Source organism: Eublepharis macularius, chromosome 6 (assembly GCF_028583425.1).
Source record: "Eublepharis macularius isolate TG4126 chromosome 6, MPM_Emac_v1.0, whole genome shotgun sequence".
Taxonomy (NCBI): Eukaryota; Metazoa; Chordata; class Lepidosauria; order Squamata; family Eublepharidae; genus Eublepharis; species Eublepharis macularius.
Window position 1 is genome coordinate 681,365 of NC_072795.1, and position 18,886 is coordinate 700,250.

The 18,886-nt window shown below is 55.9% G+C and overlaps 1 protein-coding gene across 3 annotated transcripts in view; it reads left to right on the forward strand.

The window, feature by feature from the left end:
- Nucleotides 1-18,886, forward strand: part of ACAP2 (ArfGAP with coiled-coil, ankyrin repeat and PH domains 2) — a 63,980-nt gene that overhangs the window by 33,333 nt on the left and 11,761 nt on the right. For 2 of the 3 annotated variants that reach the window (XM_054982183.1, XM_054982184.1), the window contains exons 8-19: nucleotides 411-506; nucleotides 1,711-1,785; nucleotides 3,836-3,948; nucleotides 5,398-5,418; nucleotides 8,691-8,742; nucleotides 13,166-13,266; nucleotides 15,087-15,192; nucleotides 15,652-15,857; nucleotides 16,227-16,296; nucleotides 16,894-16,988; nucleotides 17,200-17,378; nucleotides 18,479-18,571. In XM_054982183.1, the coding sequence (XP_054838158.1) occupies nucleotides 411-506; nucleotides 1,711-1,785; nucleotides 3,836-3,948; nucleotides 5,398-5,418; nucleotides 8,691-8,742; nucleotides 13,166-13,266; nucleotides 15,087-15,192; nucleotides 15,652-15,857; nucleotides 16,227-16,296; nucleotides 16,894-16,988; nucleotides 17,200-17,378; nucleotides 18,479-18,571 (1,207 nt within the window). The remainder of the gene's footprint in view (nucleotides 1-410; nucleotides 507-1,710; nucleotides 1,786-3,835; nucleotides 3,949-5,397; nucleotides 5,419-8,690; nucleotides 8,743-13,165; nucleotides 13,267-15,086; nucleotides 15,193-15,651; nucleotides 15,858-16,226; nucleotides 16,297-16,893; nucleotides 16,989-17,199; nucleotides 17,379-18,478; nucleotides 18,572-18,886) is intronic. The other variant, XM_054982185.1, reaches the window with a different exon arrangement.

The following is an 18,886-nucleotide window of genomic DNA, read 5'->3' on the forward strand; positions in this document are numbered from 1 at the left end:
AGGATCCTGTGCCGTGGTTCTGCGAGCGCTCCTCTGCAGCCATCCTCCGTGTACAGTGCGCGGCTTCTGATGTTCAGCGCTTCCGTTTGCACATAGCCAGTGTGTTCCAAGGACCTCTAGAGTATCTAGTGCAGCGCCAGAGAAATGTGCTGAGCGATGGAGCCACAAATGCCTTGGCCACAAATGAAGAGAGGTCAATATGGAACAAAAATGAGTTCCCGGAACGAGGGCTTTTAACTGGGGTTTGAGCTTCAGATTTGTTGGGGAGGGGTGGCAGGAGTTAAGGGGTTTTGCATAGTTTTAATTGGAAATTGTAAGATGCCTTGAGCCACAATATTTTAATGAATATTTATATGATGTGCACTTGATGTTGGCCGTTGCCTCTAAAATCTGCCTGCCTGTCTGCTTAGATGTTGTCCTTCATGTACGCCCACCTGGCCTTCTTTCATCAAGGTTATGACCTTTTTAGTGAACTTCAACCCTACATGAAAGACCTGGGAGCTCAGGTAAGAAATGCCGTGGACCGGAAGAGCTAGCAGAGCCGCTGGTAATTTGACAGAGACTGTTGTGATTTACATGTTGGGGCCAAAGCCTGAGAATGTGGCCCTGGGGAGAAGACCGAGTCTCAGTGGAGAAGTCATCGGTTTGAATCAGATAGAGCTGCCGAAGTCAGAACTCTGCTCGGTCCCTGCTGGGTCTCTCCAGCACCTGCACTCCGAGAGCCTTTCAGCGGGAGACTGGGCTTCTGCCCCCTCTCTTGCTTGAAAACACACAGAATGTTTCTGATCATGCACTGCGTACAGGGATTTGTGGGGACTGGCACCCTGCGTTTCCCTGAGGCTGCAAGGAACTGCCTGCGGACAGTGTCCCCCGGGAGAGGGGCGCCAGTCTTCCCGGGCAGAAGTGAGCCTTTCTTCCTTGGGAGTCGGGGTGTGTGGGTTGCGCTGGGTAGCAGGAGCGGATGTTGGCAGTGCAGGCGGCCACCTCGGAGCATCAGTGCTGCTGCCTTCCCTCTCCCAGGAAAGGATTTCCTGCCCCACTTCTGCTTGTTAAGGCAATCTGAAGCACTCTGGAGTCGGGGAGCTCTGGGGTCCACTCTTCACAGCCTTCCTGAGGCTTGGTTACAGCTGCGCAGGCCCCTGTGCCCTGAAAGGGCTAGTGCCGGGGACTGGAAAGGGTGGAACGCCCTCTGATGTGTGTCTTTTAAGAGATGAGCGGTCTCCCTCCTGCCTCATTTTACCCTGCAGTGCGAAGGCAAAAGGCCTGAGTGCTGATCTTGCCTTCTGTGCTGCTGACCCACCGGAGCTTCGCCCTCCGGCCCGCTTCTGCCAAGAGGGTCGGGTCACGTTCCAGCTTCTGGCTCAGGGCTCTGGCAGCTGGAAGGAGGGAGGCAAGGAGGCCTTGCTGGCCGGCGCTCGGGCTGCTGCTTGGGCATGAGTCATCCTTTTCTTCAGTGTGATGCGCCAGCCGCGTGTCCCTGGCCCCACGGGCTATTCTTGGAAGCCAGCTCCTCGGAGGAGAGGCAGGAAGCAGGACAGGCCTCTTGCCCAGCCGTAGCCGGAAAGCACCTTGAGGCGGCAGTAGTGGCATGCAGGCAGGGGGGGTGGCTGTCAAGGTGAATCCCTGGGGACAGCCCCCCTAAGCCGTCCTGTGGCTCCAGGCGGCAGTTCTTTTCCTGAAGTGGCATTTTTTCCTCTTCCTTTTTTACAGCTGGACCAGCTGGCAGTAGATGCTGCAAGGGAGAAGAGGGAAATGGAGCAAAAACACTCCACTATTCAGCAGAAGGTACCGGCCGGGAGTCCAAGTGCCAGCTGCCCTGCGCTTTGCATCTCCGAGGCCCAGTCATATGGAGGGCGCTGCCTGTGCCCATTGGGAGGCGCAGAATCCTGGATCCTCCATCTTGAGAGCCCTGCCCGGAGCTCTGCCTGCCTGGGGGGGCGGGGGGGGGGGCTGTGGCTTTCTCCCCTCAGGCAGCAGCCTCTCTGCCACATCACAGACTGCTTTGCTACCCTAATGGTGGGCTGAAAATGTGGTTTTCTGTGCCTGGCTGCTGGCACAAGGAGGAAAAAAGGGGCTGGGCATCAACCTTCCTCCACTTCTAGAGGGGCTGAGTGGATTGCCGTCTGGGTCCTGAAGCGGGGAGATGAGGCATAGACGTTCCTCTGCCATGCGCGGCTGTGGCTCGGGGGTGGTGCATCTGCTTTGCACGCTGAGTGTTGCCAGACCTCCCTCTGCCTGAGGCCCCAGAGACGACACAGAGTGATTCAAGGGCCTGAACCGGGCACAGGCAGCAGCCTTGCGTCTGGCCACAGCTCTCTCCGAGTCGTGTCGGCTTCCCACACTGCCTCTCCTCGAGCGGAAGCTGATGTCCGAGTCCAGACCTGGACCTGCATCTTAAATGGAACGCAGACCCTGCAGTGGAAAGCAAGTTGTTCGGAGTGAGCCTTGGGCCAGGGGTTGTTGCAGGGGCTGGGAGTGCCCCCCTTTGTTTCTGACTGGAGCCGGGGGGCTCTGAGGTTTCCCCAGCTGCAGCTCTCAACAAAGTGGGAGAGAGAAGCCGGTTCCGAAGCTGGCCTTGCACCGCTGTGGAGGAGAAGGGCAAGTCAAGCTAGTGTGGCGTAGCTGTTAGAGGGCCAGAATAAGGCCGGGGCAACCGGCTTCAGAGCCCTCGCTCACCCATGGTGACCCGACACAATCGCTCGCTTACCCTCGCAAGATGGTGGTGGAGAGGCTGGAGTGGAGGGCGGGGGAGATGTGAAAAGCCACTTTGGGTCCCTGGTCAGGGAGAAGAGCTGGATAGGAGTAAAAATGTGTGTGCGTGTGTGCGTCTGCGTGCGTGCACATGTATGTATAAGACTTGCTGCCGTTGTGGGGGGGCAATTCCTCGGGGCACATGGGAGAAACTCTCATGGTGTGACTTGAGTGGTCTTGTATGAGTTTGCTGTGTGTGTGTGTGGCTTAGACCTCCCCACACGCAGAGAAGCATTCACCCCGGCTTGGTAGTCGGCGGGGGGCCCGACAGACCACCGGCTCCTTTGGCCCCAGGTATAATGCTTTGATGCCAGCTCGGCCCAAGAATCTGTTTTGGGGGTTCTTTATGTATTTATTTTATTTAAAACATTTATTAGCCACCTTTCTACCTTGTAGGAATTCAAGCAGCTCGCAGTATAAATAAAACAACAGTCATAAAGTGAAAGAAAAGATATCTGAAGAAGGGAGCTGCGGCTCACGAAAGCCCACACCCTACCACAAAATGTTGCTAGCCTTATAGGTGCTACTGGACTCTTGCTCTTTTCTACAGACACAGACAGGCTAACGTGGCAACCCCCTCTCGATCTATCAGTCATAAAGTGAATAAAACAAACTTTAAAAACGTAGTTTAGGGCTGCCAATAAATAAATAAATAAATAAATAAATAAAAATGTCTTCAGCAGCCTCCTGAAGATCCGCAGTGAGGGGTGGGGGGCAGGCGCACCTCCCTGGGTTTACTGTTCCGTAACTGCCCCCAGCCTGTCCTCGGAGTGGGACGCATCCTGGGGCAGGTGGGGGGGGGTGTTTGCTCCTTGCGGATTCCTCATCACACTCAGCCAGGAACTCCTTCCCCGCCCCTGCAGCTGCCCGCCCGCCCGCCCTGTGGCAGCGGCTCCCGCGGGGAGGGGGAACAGGGCGGGGACCGGCGAGCGCCTGGGCCTGGGCCTGGGCCGGGCATCTCCCTTGCTCACAGTCTGGCACCCGCAGTGCTGGCTGGGCCGGGCGCAGCTCTGCAGAGGCTTTTCCAGGCACCTGCTTGGCTTTGTTCCACCCGGTGGAAGTCGAGCTCTCGTTTTCCCACTAGGATTTCTCCAGGGACGAGACGAAGCTCGAGTGCAACGTCGACGCGGCCAGTGGCATCGTCATGGAAGGATACCTTTTCAAGCGAGCCAGCAACGCCTTCAAGACCTGGAACAGGTACCGCGTGCTCCCCTCGGCCCTCTCCTCCTGTGCCTGGGCTCTGGCCGGCGCTTGTGTGAAATGTTCCCTGCCACCTCTCCCCTGCTGCCCCCAGGTGTGTCTGCAAGCCCAGGGCAGGAGTGCGGGGGGGGCAGGGGGGCGGGAAACAGTCTAGATGGCCCCTGGGGTCCCCGCCAGCTCTGATTCCGTGAGTCCCGAGGCTGCTGCGCAGCATTCCTCTGCCATGGCAGAGCCCCTCCTTTCTGCGGGCTGTTCAGTGACCATTTGCTGCTGACCAGGGAAGTCATGGGTATAGTCAGCTAGATGTCCCCCTGGGGAGATGGGACCCCTTGAAGGGGTGAAGGGGTGGAGTTTGCAGAGGCCGGGCCTCCCTTGGAGTCTGCCAGAGCCCTTGCCACAGTGAGTTGCCTTCTCCTGACAGCTGTCAGTCACCTCTCGGGTGCCGCACCTTCGAAAGCTGCCTCTTAAGTTTGCCCCTTCTGGAGGTCTTGACTTCAGTTCATGGCCCCCTTGACCCAGGAACGAGAAGCAGCAAGATGTGCTCCAGCCGGCTGTCCAAGCAGCCAGGGGTAGGGGGTGGAGCTCCAGAACAGGACGCCACCGATGGTGGGTCTGCCCAACGCCGCGGTCATGGGCGCCTGCAGAAAGGAAAGCCCTGGCAGCCTCGCCTGGCACCTGCTGCCCCCAGCATGTCCTCTGAGCGGGACGCGTTCTGGGGCAGGTGGCGGGTGTGGGGCCGTGTTTGGTCCTTGCTGCCTTCCCCCTTTCTCTCGGGCTCTCTGCGCCTGGTGCCTGAGCCATTTCCAGGCAGCGTGCTGCCCCCAGTGGTGCTCCTGTTCCACACGTGAGAGGCCTGCCCGACTCTGGGAATGGTGATTGGAACGATGAAATGGCAGATTCCAGCTGCTGTGAACGTACCCGTGTTTCTGGACTCTTGGGCCCCGCCTTTGAAGGTTGTCCTCAGCGGTGGGGAAGCCCACCTGCTGGGCCCCTTTGATACTGAGGGCTGCTTTGCAAGTGTGTCACATGACTTCACACCCCAGGACAATGCGCAGCGGATTGTGCACGTTGCCTTCCATGGAAGTTGTGGTGGTTGGAGGTGATGCTCAGCTTTTGGGGACTCGTCTGCACCTTCAATGAGAATATGTGCGTGGATGACTTCAGCCTTGTACGTCTCAGGGGCCTCTCTTGTTTATCCCTTTCTGCCTTAGACGGGACAGAGGTTTCTTTGTCTAATGTAGAAGGAATAAAAAATGTTGCCTCCCAGAGAGAGCACCCAAGTAGACTGGCCAGCTGGAGTGGGCGCTTTCCCTTTGTTGCCTCGACCCTACTGTCTTCCCCCGTCATGCTTCTTCCGTGGTTATTTTGCTTGGGATTTCTGTGCATTCATTTCATCTTCTCCTCCCCTCTTACATTTAACCCTGCCCCATTTTTTCCACATGACAGGAAAAGGCCCGATGGCATCAGGTACCAGCCAGCCTCTCGCATCCCTTCCCTTCCTCCCCCTGTCCTTTGGCCAAGCATGCGCGCCTTGCATGTAGCCCTCCCTTTCCGCTCTGGTGACTTGCCCTGGATAAAAGGCCCTGCTGCCCAGCGCCTCCTTCCCAAAGGCTGAAACAGGTTTGATGGCTTTAGGGTCGCCCGTGGAGGGGGGTGGGGGGAGGGAGGGAAGGCAGCCACCTTCCACATATACGCATGAGGGTTGCCCTTGTTTACGGCCCAGGGAATGTGGCCATTTCGGAGTGTGTGTGTGTGTGTGTTTGGAAACCGGCTCGGGGCGTTGTGGGTGCCTGGCTTGGAGCTCCGCCTGCTTCAGCCTCTCTCAAGCGTCCATAGTGATCCCCATGCACAAAGCGTCAACCTTCCGGGCACTTGGTTTTTCTCATACTTCAGGCTGTGTTCCCATTCTCCATAACTGAGTTGAAAGTGGGCCTGCCTGCCTGGCTGGGAAGGGGCCGTGGCTCAGTGGAGAGCCTCTGCTTGGCGTGCAGGAGGGCAGCTCCCAGGTCTGTCCCAGCAGCGTCTCCGGAGCGGAGTAGGTGGGGCTGCCAGCCCGTGGCAGAACAAGAGCCTGACTCGGGCGGGGGCAGCTTCAGGTGTGTTCTGGTCCGCGGCTGGTCTTGCTGCTCCCCTTTGAACGGAGCTTGTCCAGCGGCTGTGCCGAGCGCCTTGGCTTTGGCTCCTCGAGCGGAGTGGACAAAGGGGCAAGGGGGGGCAGTGGTTCCCCGGGGGGGGCAGCTGGGGCTCAGGCCTCTCCTCTCACTGCGGCTGCAAGCAGAAGAGGGCCGCTGGGGACAGCAGCTCCCATGCCTCCGCGTGGGAAGCAGCTCCCGTGCTTTCCAGGCCGCCCCTTTGCTCTGCCTGTCCGAGAGACCGGTGCTGTCTGCGTGCCGGAGGCCGCGGGCCAAAAGTGCAACAGAAGAGCGAGCGTCAGAAAAATGTTGTGCAAAGCACAGAGGTTCATGAGGCTCAGCGCTGGCATCCCTGCAAAGGCGAACCAGGCCAAAAAGCACGACGTCAGCAGAAACACATTTCAGGGTCTTTGGCCAGTTATGCGGTGCTGAAAATGCAGGCCTCCCTCTTGTTACCCTCACAACAGCCCTGTGAGGTGGGCTGGGTGCCAGGCCCAAAGTCAGGCAGTGAACTTGAGGGTAGATTTGGACTCTGGTCTCTCTGGCCCTCCTTCACCCCTGGAGCCCCGTGCTGGCAGGCAGCCTCTGTGCTCTGCAGCCGAGCCCCAGGGCCAAGCCAAAGGGAGGCAGGAACCTCCCTCTCTGCTTCTAGCAGCCAGAATGATGGGGAGTCTCTGTGGGTGGGGGGTGGGGAAGGTGTGGGTCTGCAGCAGGATGCCGCATTCCTGCCCGCCCTTTCAGTCGGTTCCCGTGTTTCTCAGCAGATGGTTCCTCTTGGCCAGAGTTTGGAGGGGTTTCCCCCTCGGCAGCCCTGCCCCCTCCCCCTTGGGGTGCTTCCCAGGGTGGGCCCACCCCACCCCACCCCACCCCACCCCACCCCACCCCACAGCTCTAGATCCATGTTAGCCCAAAGAGGGGGGGCTTCTCACACTCACCAAGGAGGGGCGGGACGGTCACCGCGGTGAGCAGATGGGTGGATGCTTTCTGGGCAGAAATCTGGGCATGTTCTTCTGTCCCAAGTTGGGCCCGGTTCTGCCAGAGGAGCAGGAAGAGCTCGCTGATGAAGAGCAGCAAGTCCAAGCTGCAGTCAGGGATGCCAGCAATGGACGTGCTGGGCTGGGACAATTCGGCCACCTCGTTTGGGTTCACTGGCCAGGGCTGGCCCCGTGGCTGCCCTCTTCCTTGCCGTGCTGCAGTTCAAGACCCACCCCCTCTTTCTCATCCTCTTGTGGGCTTTAGAAACCTGCACCCTCCTTGGCTGCTTGCTTGATGCCTTCCAGTCCCAGGGTGCTCTTTAACAGGCTGCGTAAACATGGGCTGGTAAAGTGTGTTTTGTGTAGGTTTAACTTCTGGAGTGAAGCTGCTGCTTTGAACTGACGAGGGGCACTAATCGTCGGCCGTCTCGCCCCCAAAGAGCAGGCTCCTGGGCGAAGGGCACTGACTGTGTTGGGCTGACCGGGGTCCCCTCTCGGTCAGCGCTTCTGCATCCTGGCCGGAACCGAGGAGTCTCTTGCTTAGGCCTGGCAGTGCAGGGTTAGTTCTGTCATTGCCCCGGGCTCTGACAGCTCTTTGACAAGCAGCACAAAGAGTAAATACGTTGCAGGAGTCTCAGCAAAGCCGCACAGAACATGGCAGCTTATTGTGGTGGCTTAATGCATGCCACAGGCAGCTTCTTTGCGTGCAGAGCAGAAACCCCCCTGTCCAGTCCCTGCGATCTCAGGTAGCAGAGCTGAGGACTCGGAGGGCTGCTTCCAGCCAGAGCAGACAGGGCTGGGTTCACGGTGGGCTCTGGCCAGGCATCTGTGCGTTTTTAGGTCACGGAGTTCCTGTCCTGCCGTCTGCAGTATGATGCAGCTCTCAATACCAAGTCATGGAAAGCCGATTCTGCCACATGCCGCAGTGGACCCAAACGCCTCTGCGCTTCCCTGGGGTGGCTTTATCGCCTTTAGCACAGCATCCAGTTCTTGGAGGCAACGTTTGTGTCCGTAGCATGCAGAATGTTCCTCTTAGAGCAAAGCACAAGGGCCAAGATGGCTTCAGGAAAAGGAGCATGCTTGAAGTCAGTCCACATTGATGCTTAATTTCACTTAAGTTGGGCCCACTTTTTTCCAGAATGGATCCCATCGTGGTTTCCCCTTGAAAGGCAAGTGCTTTGCTGGGGAGGAGGGGCGGGTCTTCTTCTTTAAAATGCTCTCTCCTTCCTCCCTTGGTGTGCCTGGAAGAGGAAGAGAGGGTCTTCTTACTCCCAACCTCTACAGCATTTTAAATTTGCAAATTGTTTGCTTGGTGCACCTGGCAGCCCTGTGAAGTAGGCCAGCCTTATCCCCATTTTTCATACAGCAGAGTGAGGCCGATAGAGACTGGCCTCCTGGTGCTCAGTCCCGTTTCTCCTGCAGCCGGCTCTGGCTCCCTCTCCACCCCGTCGTTCAGAATCTCAAGTTTTAATCTGTGCTTAAAGCTTCCATTGCAGTACGTTAAGCCCGTAGCCTCATGAGCAACAGGCTCTCTGTTTTTAAAACTGCCCCGCCTCCTCGTGTTGCTTTTGACGCCGCCGTGCTCTTCCCGTTGCAAGGGGAATGATGATCTCCGCTTGCTTCACTTGTGTAGGCGCTGGTTCTCCATACAGAATAACCAACTGGTGTACCAGAAAAAATTTAAGGTGAGTCCCATGCATTCTCTGGATGGGGCGGAGAGGTGACTGGGGAAGGCTTCGGGGGCTCCAGGTTCCCAGACTATGAATGCAGATCTACTTTGGGGAGCTTAAGCATGTTTTGCGCAGGGGGTTCTGGTTGCCTTGGCTCTGTGGCTTGTGACTTGGCTCGTCACATTTCCTCCCCCCTCCAAAAGAAGCACAGACAACAGTCTGACTGAAGCAAAGCCCGGAAGGAGTGGTGAAACAGGTGGCCAAGACTTCTCGGGTCCCTGGGCCCACCACGTGTGGATTGCAGAGCTTGTGCCATTCAAGTGCGGGTCTTCATGGCCCTCTCTGGCTTAAGCACCCCCCCGCACCCCCCTTTACTGCTTCGTGGTCTCTGTGGCACAGTTGGCACCTGCGCAGAGCCAATGATTCAGGAACTTCAAGAGCTGGAATTCAGGTGCAAAAACCACCTCCCCTCAGAAGCTCAGCTTCAAACGGTGCGTGTTCCTCTGGAACTCATTTCTTCCATCCGTTGCAGCAGCTAGTAGTTCCTTTGTTGTTCAGCAACATATAGAAATTTCCGTGTAGTTACTCAGTATAGTGTAAACAGGTACATTTCCCCTCTCTGAGGCGCTGCCTGCAGCACTCGAAGAATCTGTTCAGAGGTTCTTGGTGTGGAGTTGAGCACAAGGTGAATCCTACCAGCTTTCTGCAGAGTGGGGCTGCCGCAGCTGGGCTTGAAGCGCTCTCTCTCTCCACTTTGGAGAAAAGCCCTCCTGGCTTTGGAGGAGATGCTCTGCCTGTCTGCCTCTGAGAGGCCGACGCTTACCCTCCTCACCAGACACGGTGGGGTCGCTCTCGGCGTCACAGCTTGGCGTTCTATAGCTTGTGGGTAGGCAGCTGTCAGAACAGATCCTCTTAATTTGTCCTGCTCCATGAGTAGCTGTTGGGAGTCCTCATCACTAGTTCCAGTTCTGTCCCCACAGAGGTCAGCTAGAGGACTCCCTTGTACTTGGATCCAGTCTTCGGCTCCAGGGCCACCAACCCTTGGGGCGAGAGCGCTCCCCGAGCCGTACAGAGGCCCTCCACTCGCCTCCTCAGCCCTGGCCCCATTCGAAACGGTCCCCTCCTCAGACCCAAAGACCTTCCTCTTGCTCTGAGTCCCGACAGGGAGGCTCTTGCGGTTGGGGTCCCTCTTCTTGCCTTCTCACCTTCACTTGCAATACCTTCAGGACTGAGGGGCCCTCTTACTTTCCGGTTCTTGATTGAGACCCTCTCAAGACCCTCATTCTAGAGACCTGATTCTTGGAGGAGACCCTCTGCTAAAGCGGAGCTTTCTAGGGGGGGGGGGTGTCATCATCGGTACTGACCCGGCAGTCCAGACTTTCCTGCTTACTGTCGGGAATCAGGCCGGGTATTTGATGGCCTCTGGGGCTGATACTATTCACAGATGCCTCAACCTCGTGCCTCTTTTCTGCACAGGGCACCTCCTGAACTGCCAGCCCCGCAACCTTGTGTACTCTGTATTAGACTCAACAGGTACCGAAATCTGCCCCGTCCTCAGCAGGCCTTCTCGGCCAGGGCTCCAAAACCAGAGCTCTCTCCCCAGGGAGATTCGTCTGTCCCCTCCTGTTTCCGTTTGCCACCAGCGGGTAAAGACTTCCTTGCTTCTTTGGGCGTTCCTTCAGTGATCCCTCCTGCATGCCCAGTGTTTTCATTGTTTGACATGTTTTGTCATTTTTATACCTTTAGACGTTTTTAGCTTTTGTTGTAATTGTTTTAATGTGTTGCCTGCTACTGCTGTTTTAGTGGTTTTTAAATGCGATTTTATTATGTAAGTTTTAATTTGTTAGCCATCTTGGTGGTCATTGTGAGGCATAAATCTGACCAGCGTCTTGACTGTTGCAAGTTTGGAATAAGCAATAGAATCCACTTTTCTTCCCACATCCCATGTGTCCAGTCTATCCCACCACCCCTCACCCCCCCCCCCCCGCTTTCACAGTCAGGAGACAGACTTTTTCCTACCGAAAGGGACCACAGCCACCCATATCTCACTCCCATGGGGGCCTGGGTTTCTACTCTCAATACTTCCTAGTTCCTGTGTGTCATGCCTCAGGTGGGGTGAGCCCCCTTACGCTGCCACCACTCTGGGGTTTAGGGTCCCTTGGGAAGGCCCAGAGTACCCTCCCAACCCTTCTGACCTCCACAGCTTGGCCAATAAACAGGCGTGAGGACCCAGCAGAGTAACAACAACCAAAATGGTTTACTTACAAGGAGGTCAGTTAATAGCAAGCAAGCAAGCAAGGTGCCTTAGCAACAATAGATGGATGAAAGCACAATAAACCAAAGGTCCTAGCGCTGACTGAACTCCCTGCCCCTCTGTCTGCCAGGCCTGCCTTCTCACCCTACCTAGATGAGGGCCTCCCCCCCTAGCTGAGACCCCCTCTGGCCTGCTGCTCCCAGGGAGAAAGAAGAACGCAGGCTTTTTTCCCTCCCAGACTTCTATAGCACCAGCCCCCTATGTTCTGATTGGCCCCCCAAAGGGCACCTAAACGGCCCAGGGGCTCCTGGGAATTGTAGGCAGGCCTACTCCCACCACTAACAGGCTTCTGAGAACTTGCTAGGCCTTCCTGGCACAGCCAGATCATGACACTATGAGTGACAGAGATCTCCGCCGCATTTCTACCTCTGCTTCAGCTTTTGCATTGACACCGGGAAGTTACGGATCGCTCTTGCTTCCTTCTTGCTCCTCTTCCAACAGGGCGGTTGGTTTGCATCTGTCGACCACAAGGATCCCTATTTTCACATCTCCACTCAATTTCAACATAGTCTGTTTCTGCTCTTTGGGGTTTCCGCTGCCCCAAGGGTATTCATTCTTGGTAGCTGATGGTAGCCACCGTCTCACTGTGCGTGAGGCCTCTGCCGGTCTGGTTTCTGTGACACTATTGATCAAGAGTGGATCTGCCACACTGCTGTTTCTCTTGTTGTCTCCTTGAGTTCTGCAGTCCTTTATTTGGTGGTCCTGTTGAAGGAACTCAGACCAGTGAATGCCATTCACGTCTCCTACTCCTCATGTGACTCTCATGACAGACGCGTCCCTCCAGGTTTCGGGCTTCCACTGCAACATGGAAGCCATCAACCAGCCCTGGTCATCCCAGGGGAAAATGCTCTGTCTGTCCTCTTCAGCCCACCCTTTCCCCCAGGCTGCGTGGCGGAGTAGTGCCGGTGGTACCGACCACACCACCACAACGTATGGCAACAGGCGGGGCGAATCAGCAGCAAGCCCCTTCCATAGCCCCGTCTCCTGTCCGTGGGAGAGAGGCATCGAGAGGGGCGTACTTTGATCACAGTCCACGTCGCATTGCTTTCTTGTCCAAGGCAATCTCTGATTTCTGCCAAAGACAGGACTCGGTTTTACCAAACTTCTTTCCTTCTCTGTCTTGGAGGCATAACACACTCTGCATTCGCTGGACATCAGAACAGCCCTTCCTTTTCACCTGAGCACGGGACCGCATCGCCCACCTGTTCTTCTGCTGTCCCATCTGAAAGAAAGGGAATCTGGTTTCCTCTGAGAGCCGTTCATTGGGCTCTGCAGGCGCCCCGGCTTTGCTAGGAACTGGCCGAGAGTCATTCTGCAAGGGCTGTGACAGCCTCTCTCCAGCTTGCCTGTGTGTTCTCCCACTCCCACAGAGTGGCTCCCTGGGCACAGCAGTCTGTGTTCCTCTGTCCTGACGCCCTCGCTGTCTGGTCCTCACTTGGACAAGCTGTTCTTCCCACCGGCTTCCCCAGAAGCACCTTCACCCGCCTCCAGGGAGATCAATTTGCTAGTCTACGCCCATCGGTGTGATGCTCAGAGACCACAAAAGTAACAGCAGGGTCATCTGTGCATTCACATGAGACGCCCACCTTGGAGTTGCTGCTGCTGCGTACTCTTGCGTTTTGGGAAGGAACTGCGCGGGAAGTCGTGAGTCCTCTCAGAGCTCGTGCAGGGGAAGCTGCTCTTCTGAGGGGAGGAGGTTTTTTCGCCTAAGTCAGAGCCCCAGAAGTTTCTGAATGGCCGTTCTGACAGGTGCCGCTGCCGTTGCTGGGACGGCACATGTGGCCGCTTAAATAACGGGTAAGTAATCCCGTTTTTCCAGCGTGGCAAGAAAGGGTTGGAAGCGCGCCCCAATGTCTGCAGACAGTGGCAGGAAAGTAAAGGTGTGCTCCCCACCACCACTCCCCTGCTAGGGCTGGTTTAGCCCAGTGCGCACGCAGCACCAGCCCAGGGCAGAAGACCTTGTGCTTCGCTGTGCTTGTTGGGGCAAGCACTGAAAACACACCTCGGCCTCCTGACACGGGCCACTCGGAAGGGCCTCGGTGGGGGGCGGGGGGGCAGGACATGCCAGTAAAGCACGGGCAAACGAGGAGGCAGCAGCAACGGGACTCCTCCTTTCTCATTTAGGATAACCCCACCGTAGTTGTTGAGGATCTGCGGCTGTGCACAGTTAAGCATTGTGAGGACACAGAGAGGCGCTTCTGCTTCGAGGTGGTCTCGCCGACAAAGTAAGGAGAAGTCAGTAATAAGAACGCTTGCATTTTACTTGCGGAACGAGTGTGTGTGTGTGGGTGTCCCATGGCTGCTGAAAGAACCTCCAGGGATTTGTGAAAGTGAGTTGCTAGACTTGGCCCTGGGTTCAAATTCCTGCCCAGTCACGGAGCTCACGTTGTCAGCCTATCTTCCCTCACACTGGAGCCATGAGAATAAAATTTATTTATTACTTTATTTTTATTTATGTTACTTATATTTGCCTTTTCACTGAGACTCAAGGTGGATTATAGGTGTACTGGATGGGGCATCCAGTCAGCAGCATAATAGGATTAGGATTGCAGAAGTTTGAAACCAACCAGTACCCTGGAATGGAGCTCTGCACATGGTCTGGAGGGTGAGAATCATCCCATTTCCAGTATCAGGGCAAGATATTTTGAAGCTAGCAATGGCAATAATATTTACAGTAGAGCCTCCGTAGCCTAAGTGAGCGGTACGCTCAGTCCAGGGGCCCCTTCTCCCCCTCCTCTGGGGGAAAAGGAGGGACTAAATCCCCCCCTTTCCCCTATTTTGCTTTGTTTGGGTCTAAACCTCGGCTATAGTCATCGTGGTGGGCGGTATATAAATTGAATGTTGTTGTTTGGTTGTGTGGTTTCTTGAAACAAGCCGGGGTGGTTAGAATCATAGAATCCTAGAGTTGGAAGGGGCCATACAGGCCATCTAGTCCAACCCCCTGCCCAGTGCAGGATCAGCCTAAAGCATCTCTGACAAGTATTCATCCAGCCTCCTCTTGAAAACTGCCAGTGAGGGGGAGCTCACCACCTCCCTAGGCAGCTGATTCCACTTTGGAACTACTCTGATGGTGAAAAAGTTCTTTCTAATATCCAGCCAGTACCTTTGTGCATGTAATTTAAGCCCATGGCTTCGGGTCCTACCCTCTGCTGCCAACTGGAACAGCTCCTTGCCCTCCTCCAAATGACAGCCTTTCAAATATTTAAAGAGAGCAATCATGTCCCCCCCTCAGCCTCCTCCAAACTAAACATTCCCAAGGCCCTCAGCCTTTCCTTGTAGGGCTCAGTCTCCAGACCGCTGATCATCCTCGTCGCTCTCCTCTGCACCCTCTCGATTTTGGCCACATCCTTTTTGAAGTGAGGCCTCCAGAACTGCACACAATACTCCAGGTGTGGCCTGACCAAGGCAGTATAGAGAGGGGCTATGACCTCCTGCGATTTCGACGCTATGGCCCCTTTGATACAACCCAAGACTGAATTTGCCTTTTTTGCCACCGCATCACACTGACTGCTCATATTCAGTTTACAGTCCACTCTTACCCCAAGATCCCTTTCACATATACTACTGCCCAGAAGTGTATCCCCCATCCAGTATTTGTGCTTCCCATTTTTGTGGCCCAGATGTAATACTGTGCACTTGCCTTTGTTGAATTGCATCCTATTCACAGCTGCCCACTTCTCCAGAGTATCCAGTTCTTGTTGAATTTTACTTTTATCTTCTTGGGTGTTTGCTACTCCTCCCAATTTGGTATCATCAGCAAATTTAATGAGTAGCCCTTCCACTCCTTCATCCCGATCATTGATAAAAATATTGAAAAGTACCGGGCCCAAAACCGAGCCCTGCGGCACCCCACTGGACACCTCCCTCCAACGCTTTGACACTTTCCCTTTCTCCTCGGCCTCCTCCAGCCTTCACTTGGATGGTGCTTGGTCCTCGCAGTGCCTTGAAGGAACCAGCCAGGGGTGTGGGGCTGATGGGTGGCAGAGATAGTTGCCAGCGGGAATGCCAGCCGGTACTCGCAAGCTCCAGCTGCTTTCTCTTGCAGAAGCTGCATCCTGCAGGCGGATTCGGAGAAGCTGCGGCAGGCGTGGATTCAGGCTGTGCAAGCCAGCATTGCCACTGCCTACCGGGAGAAGGGGGACGAGTGCGAGGTAAGTGCAACTAACTCAGCTCTGGCTGCTTGGATAGGGTTGTCTTTTTGCCAGAGGAGGAGGAGGAGGTGGCGGCGGCGGCAAAGAAGAGCTGTCCCAAAGGTGGCAGCAGGACAGTCGTTGGAGGGAGCTGGGCTTGGCTTTGGATGCACAACGGGGAGAGGTGGGGGGGGGGCTGTGTGGCATTGCTGGTCCTCAACTTCCTTCTGGTTGAGGAACGTCAACACCATCTACAGACGGTGGTCTTCCTTCAGAAGATGGGGCGTGTTTGTGCTGCTGCCTTTCCCATAGCCCTCCGAATGGGCCTGTGCAGCGGTTCAGGCAGGCGTGCTGCGCAAGGGGGCTTGCTGAGCAGAGAGCTCCAAGAGGCCAAGCTGCAGGGGAAAGCAAAGCCGTGCTGGGTGGCTGGCTGGTGGGGAGGGCTCTCACCCTGATGCCGTTCCATGCTTCTCCCACCAGGTGGAGTGGAAGCCGGCCCCATCCACAGGGAGCCCCGAACTGGGAGGGGAATACAGAGAGAAGCTGTTGAAAGGCGAGAGCTCCCTCCAGAGGGTCCAGAGCATTGCTGGCAATGCTGTGTGCTGCGACTGTGGCTTGGCAGATCCACGGTGGGCCAGCATCAACCTGGGCATCACGCTGTGCATCGAGTGCTCTGGCATTCACAGGTGGGTGGGTGGGTGGGTGGATGAAGGGTGGGCGGCTTCCCTCTTTCCCTGCCTGGAGTGTTGTGCCTGAGCCAGCTCCCAGCCACAAGGGGGCACTCCACACACACAAACACCCCCGCTGTTGTATTGTCGAAGGCTTTCACGGCCGGAGAACGATGGTTGTTGTGGGTTTTCCGGGCTGTATTGCCGTGGTCTTGGCACTGTAGTTCCTGACTGAGAGATCTCTGTCTTTTGGTGCTACACCTCTGAAGATGCCAGCCACAGCTGCTGGCGAAACGTCAGGAACTACAATGCCAAGACCACGGCCATACAGCCCGGAAAACCCACAACAACCACCCCCTCTGTTCATGATTGTCTCTTTCTGTTTAGGAGCCTGGGGGTCCATTTTTCCAAAGTCCGGTCGTTAACCCTCGATTCATGGGAACCGGAGCTCCTCAAGGTACTGGCCAGGGAGCACTGGGAGGTGTGTGTGTGTGTGTGGGGGGCTCCTTTCCTGCCGAGGATGCTGGCAGGTGCCTAAAACCATGTTAAGGAGGAAACTCTGTGAAACTGGTCCGTGCCCTGCCAGTGTTGGCGCTCAGCCCCACACCCAGAAGCAGGTGGCAGTGGGCCTGGCCCTCTGTTCTGGATGGGCATCTAGCAGGAGGGTCTTCCGGCCTCGGTAGCTGGCCAAGTAGCAGCTGGTTGGTGCAGCGGAAGAGATCCCTCGGGGCCACTGGCCGTTTTCTCCCCCTACTGCAGGTTTGTTGGCACTTTTACAGGGTGGGGGGGAATGTCCCCAGGGTGGGAATGTGCCCCTTTTCTCTGCTGGAGCCTGGCTGGCCTTCCCTGTGTGGTCACAGGGGGAGGGAAGCAAGTTCTGTTCCCAGTGGGCTGGCCAGCTGGCGCGGCTGTTGGGGTGGAGGGCATTGCCCGTCTCCTCCTTCCTTCCTGCCCTCAGCACAAGCAGCAGAAATGGGAATCTCCTCCGTGTGTAAGAGCCAAGCAAGCCCGGCACAGCCCTGCTCTTTTTAAAACTTCCCAACTTTTTCCCCAGCTCATGTGTGAATTGGGAAACGTTGTCATTAATAAAGTGTACGAAGCAAGAAATGAAAAAATGGGAGTCAAGAAGCCCCAGCCTGGAAGCCAAAGGTACGGGCTGTGTTTGCTTTCTTACAAATGAACACAAAAATTGGGTGCCAGAGTAGACCACAGAAGATGATGCTCACCTCATTGCTTGGGGGGAGTGGGGGAGGGAGAGTGGGAGACTGAAGAGCAACAGCAACATTTCGTGGTAGTGAGCCTGGGGAGGGACGTGGCACAGGCAAAGCTGTGGGCTGCTCAGCATGTTTTCTGTGTGCAGGCAGGAGAAGGAAGCATACATCAGGGCAAAATATGTGGAAAGGAGGTTTGTGGAAAGAGGCCGGTCCACCTCTGGGAGCCCGGGAGCGAAGCGTCTGCCTGCAAGCCAAGAAGCAAAGAGGCACTACAGCCCCGAACAGTCCCCGGGTGCCACCGAGCCCCTGGCCGCATCTCCTCAAGGTACCATTGCTCAGGGTAGCCATGGGGCACGAGGGCTCATTTCCAGGAAGTGGAATGGCTCCCTTCTCAGCAGTTCGCCTCCTCGCCTGGGAAGAGGGAGAGGCCGCGTGTTCCTGCCGGATGATTGTAAGCTCCCCACCTGACCACATTGGCCTGCTGGCCACTCCCAAGACGGGCGACTAGCACCAGCCCTCCTGTAGTCGGAGGCTCATGGGAGCATACTGGCACGTCTGGCTGAGGAGGGGAAGGAGCTGGGCCCGCTGGGTGGGAGGCCCTCTTCGGGGGTGGCCATGGAAGAAGGCTGATGCCAGAGGGGTGGGGGGAGAAGCCAGGGGCGGAGGGAGGAGGTCCTTATACTGCTTGCCGTCGGAGGAGATGCCTGGGGCAGCAGCAGGTGCAGAGAGGGAAAGGCCACCGGCCTGGCAGCACGGAAGACGGTCAAGATTCCATTCTCTGGGGGGATCCAAGCTGTTAGGGTGAAGCTTGGAGATGCTTCCCTGTGGAAGCCCCTGGAGAATGATTCCGGCAAGGCTCGGAGAGAGAGAGAGCGTGTGTGTGTGTTCTGAAGGGTACTAACCAGCTTATTTCCTCCCACGGCCTCCTCTTTTCCCCACCTCTGTTCCTTCTGCCTGCACTGTGCTTTGCTAACTTGCATGTCCCCAGTGGTTGGTGTAAGTAGCGACGAGGCCAGGCGGGAGTCTCTCTTCTGTCCCGATGAGCTAGATTCACTCTTCTCCTACTTTGATACCTCCTCAAAGCTGCGTAGTAGTAAGTACCATTCTCCAAGCTGTTCTCGTGACTCACCACACGGGGTTGCCCTCTCGGATCCCTCCTCCGGTCTACCGCTGCGTTGCTGTGTGCGTCGGTCAGGGAATAAGATGTTCTCGCTTCTCCTTTGCTTAAATTGCTTGCCTTGCTGAGGGGTGTGTGGTGGGGGGAGCCTTGGGGCTGTTTTTGAAGGCGACTCTCACCCTCTGTGGTTTTGGGGGCCAAAGGGAAGGAGTTAGCTGGTTTTCAAGTGCCTCCTGGCTTGTCAGTGAATAGGCTGCGGCTCCATCCTCCAGGCTTTTCCCCCCCATTGTTGCTCTTTATTCAAATAGTGCGAAGTAATGACAGCGGATTTCAGCACAGCACAGAGGACAGCAGAGAGCATTTGGCCTCCACAGTATCAGCAAATACCTTGTACGAGCCAGGTAAGTTCTCCGGGGGTCCCTCTGAGGCTGTGGGTCCCTCTATGAGAAAAGGTCAGGGGAAGCGGCTAGGAACATGAGAGGGAACATGCAAGGAAGTGTTAGGATGGATCGAGGCATACAGCTGTGAACATTGTCAGACATCTTTCCAAAATGGACAACTAAAGACCAGTGCTTGTCTGGTTGAAGCTGTTCATTTTTAAAAAAAAAAATCTTTTTATTAATTTTTCTGAAAAGTTACAACTTATACTACTAATGTTAATTTTACATTTTGTTCACAACAAATCAAAGAGAGAAATACGGGCATCTCAACAATAT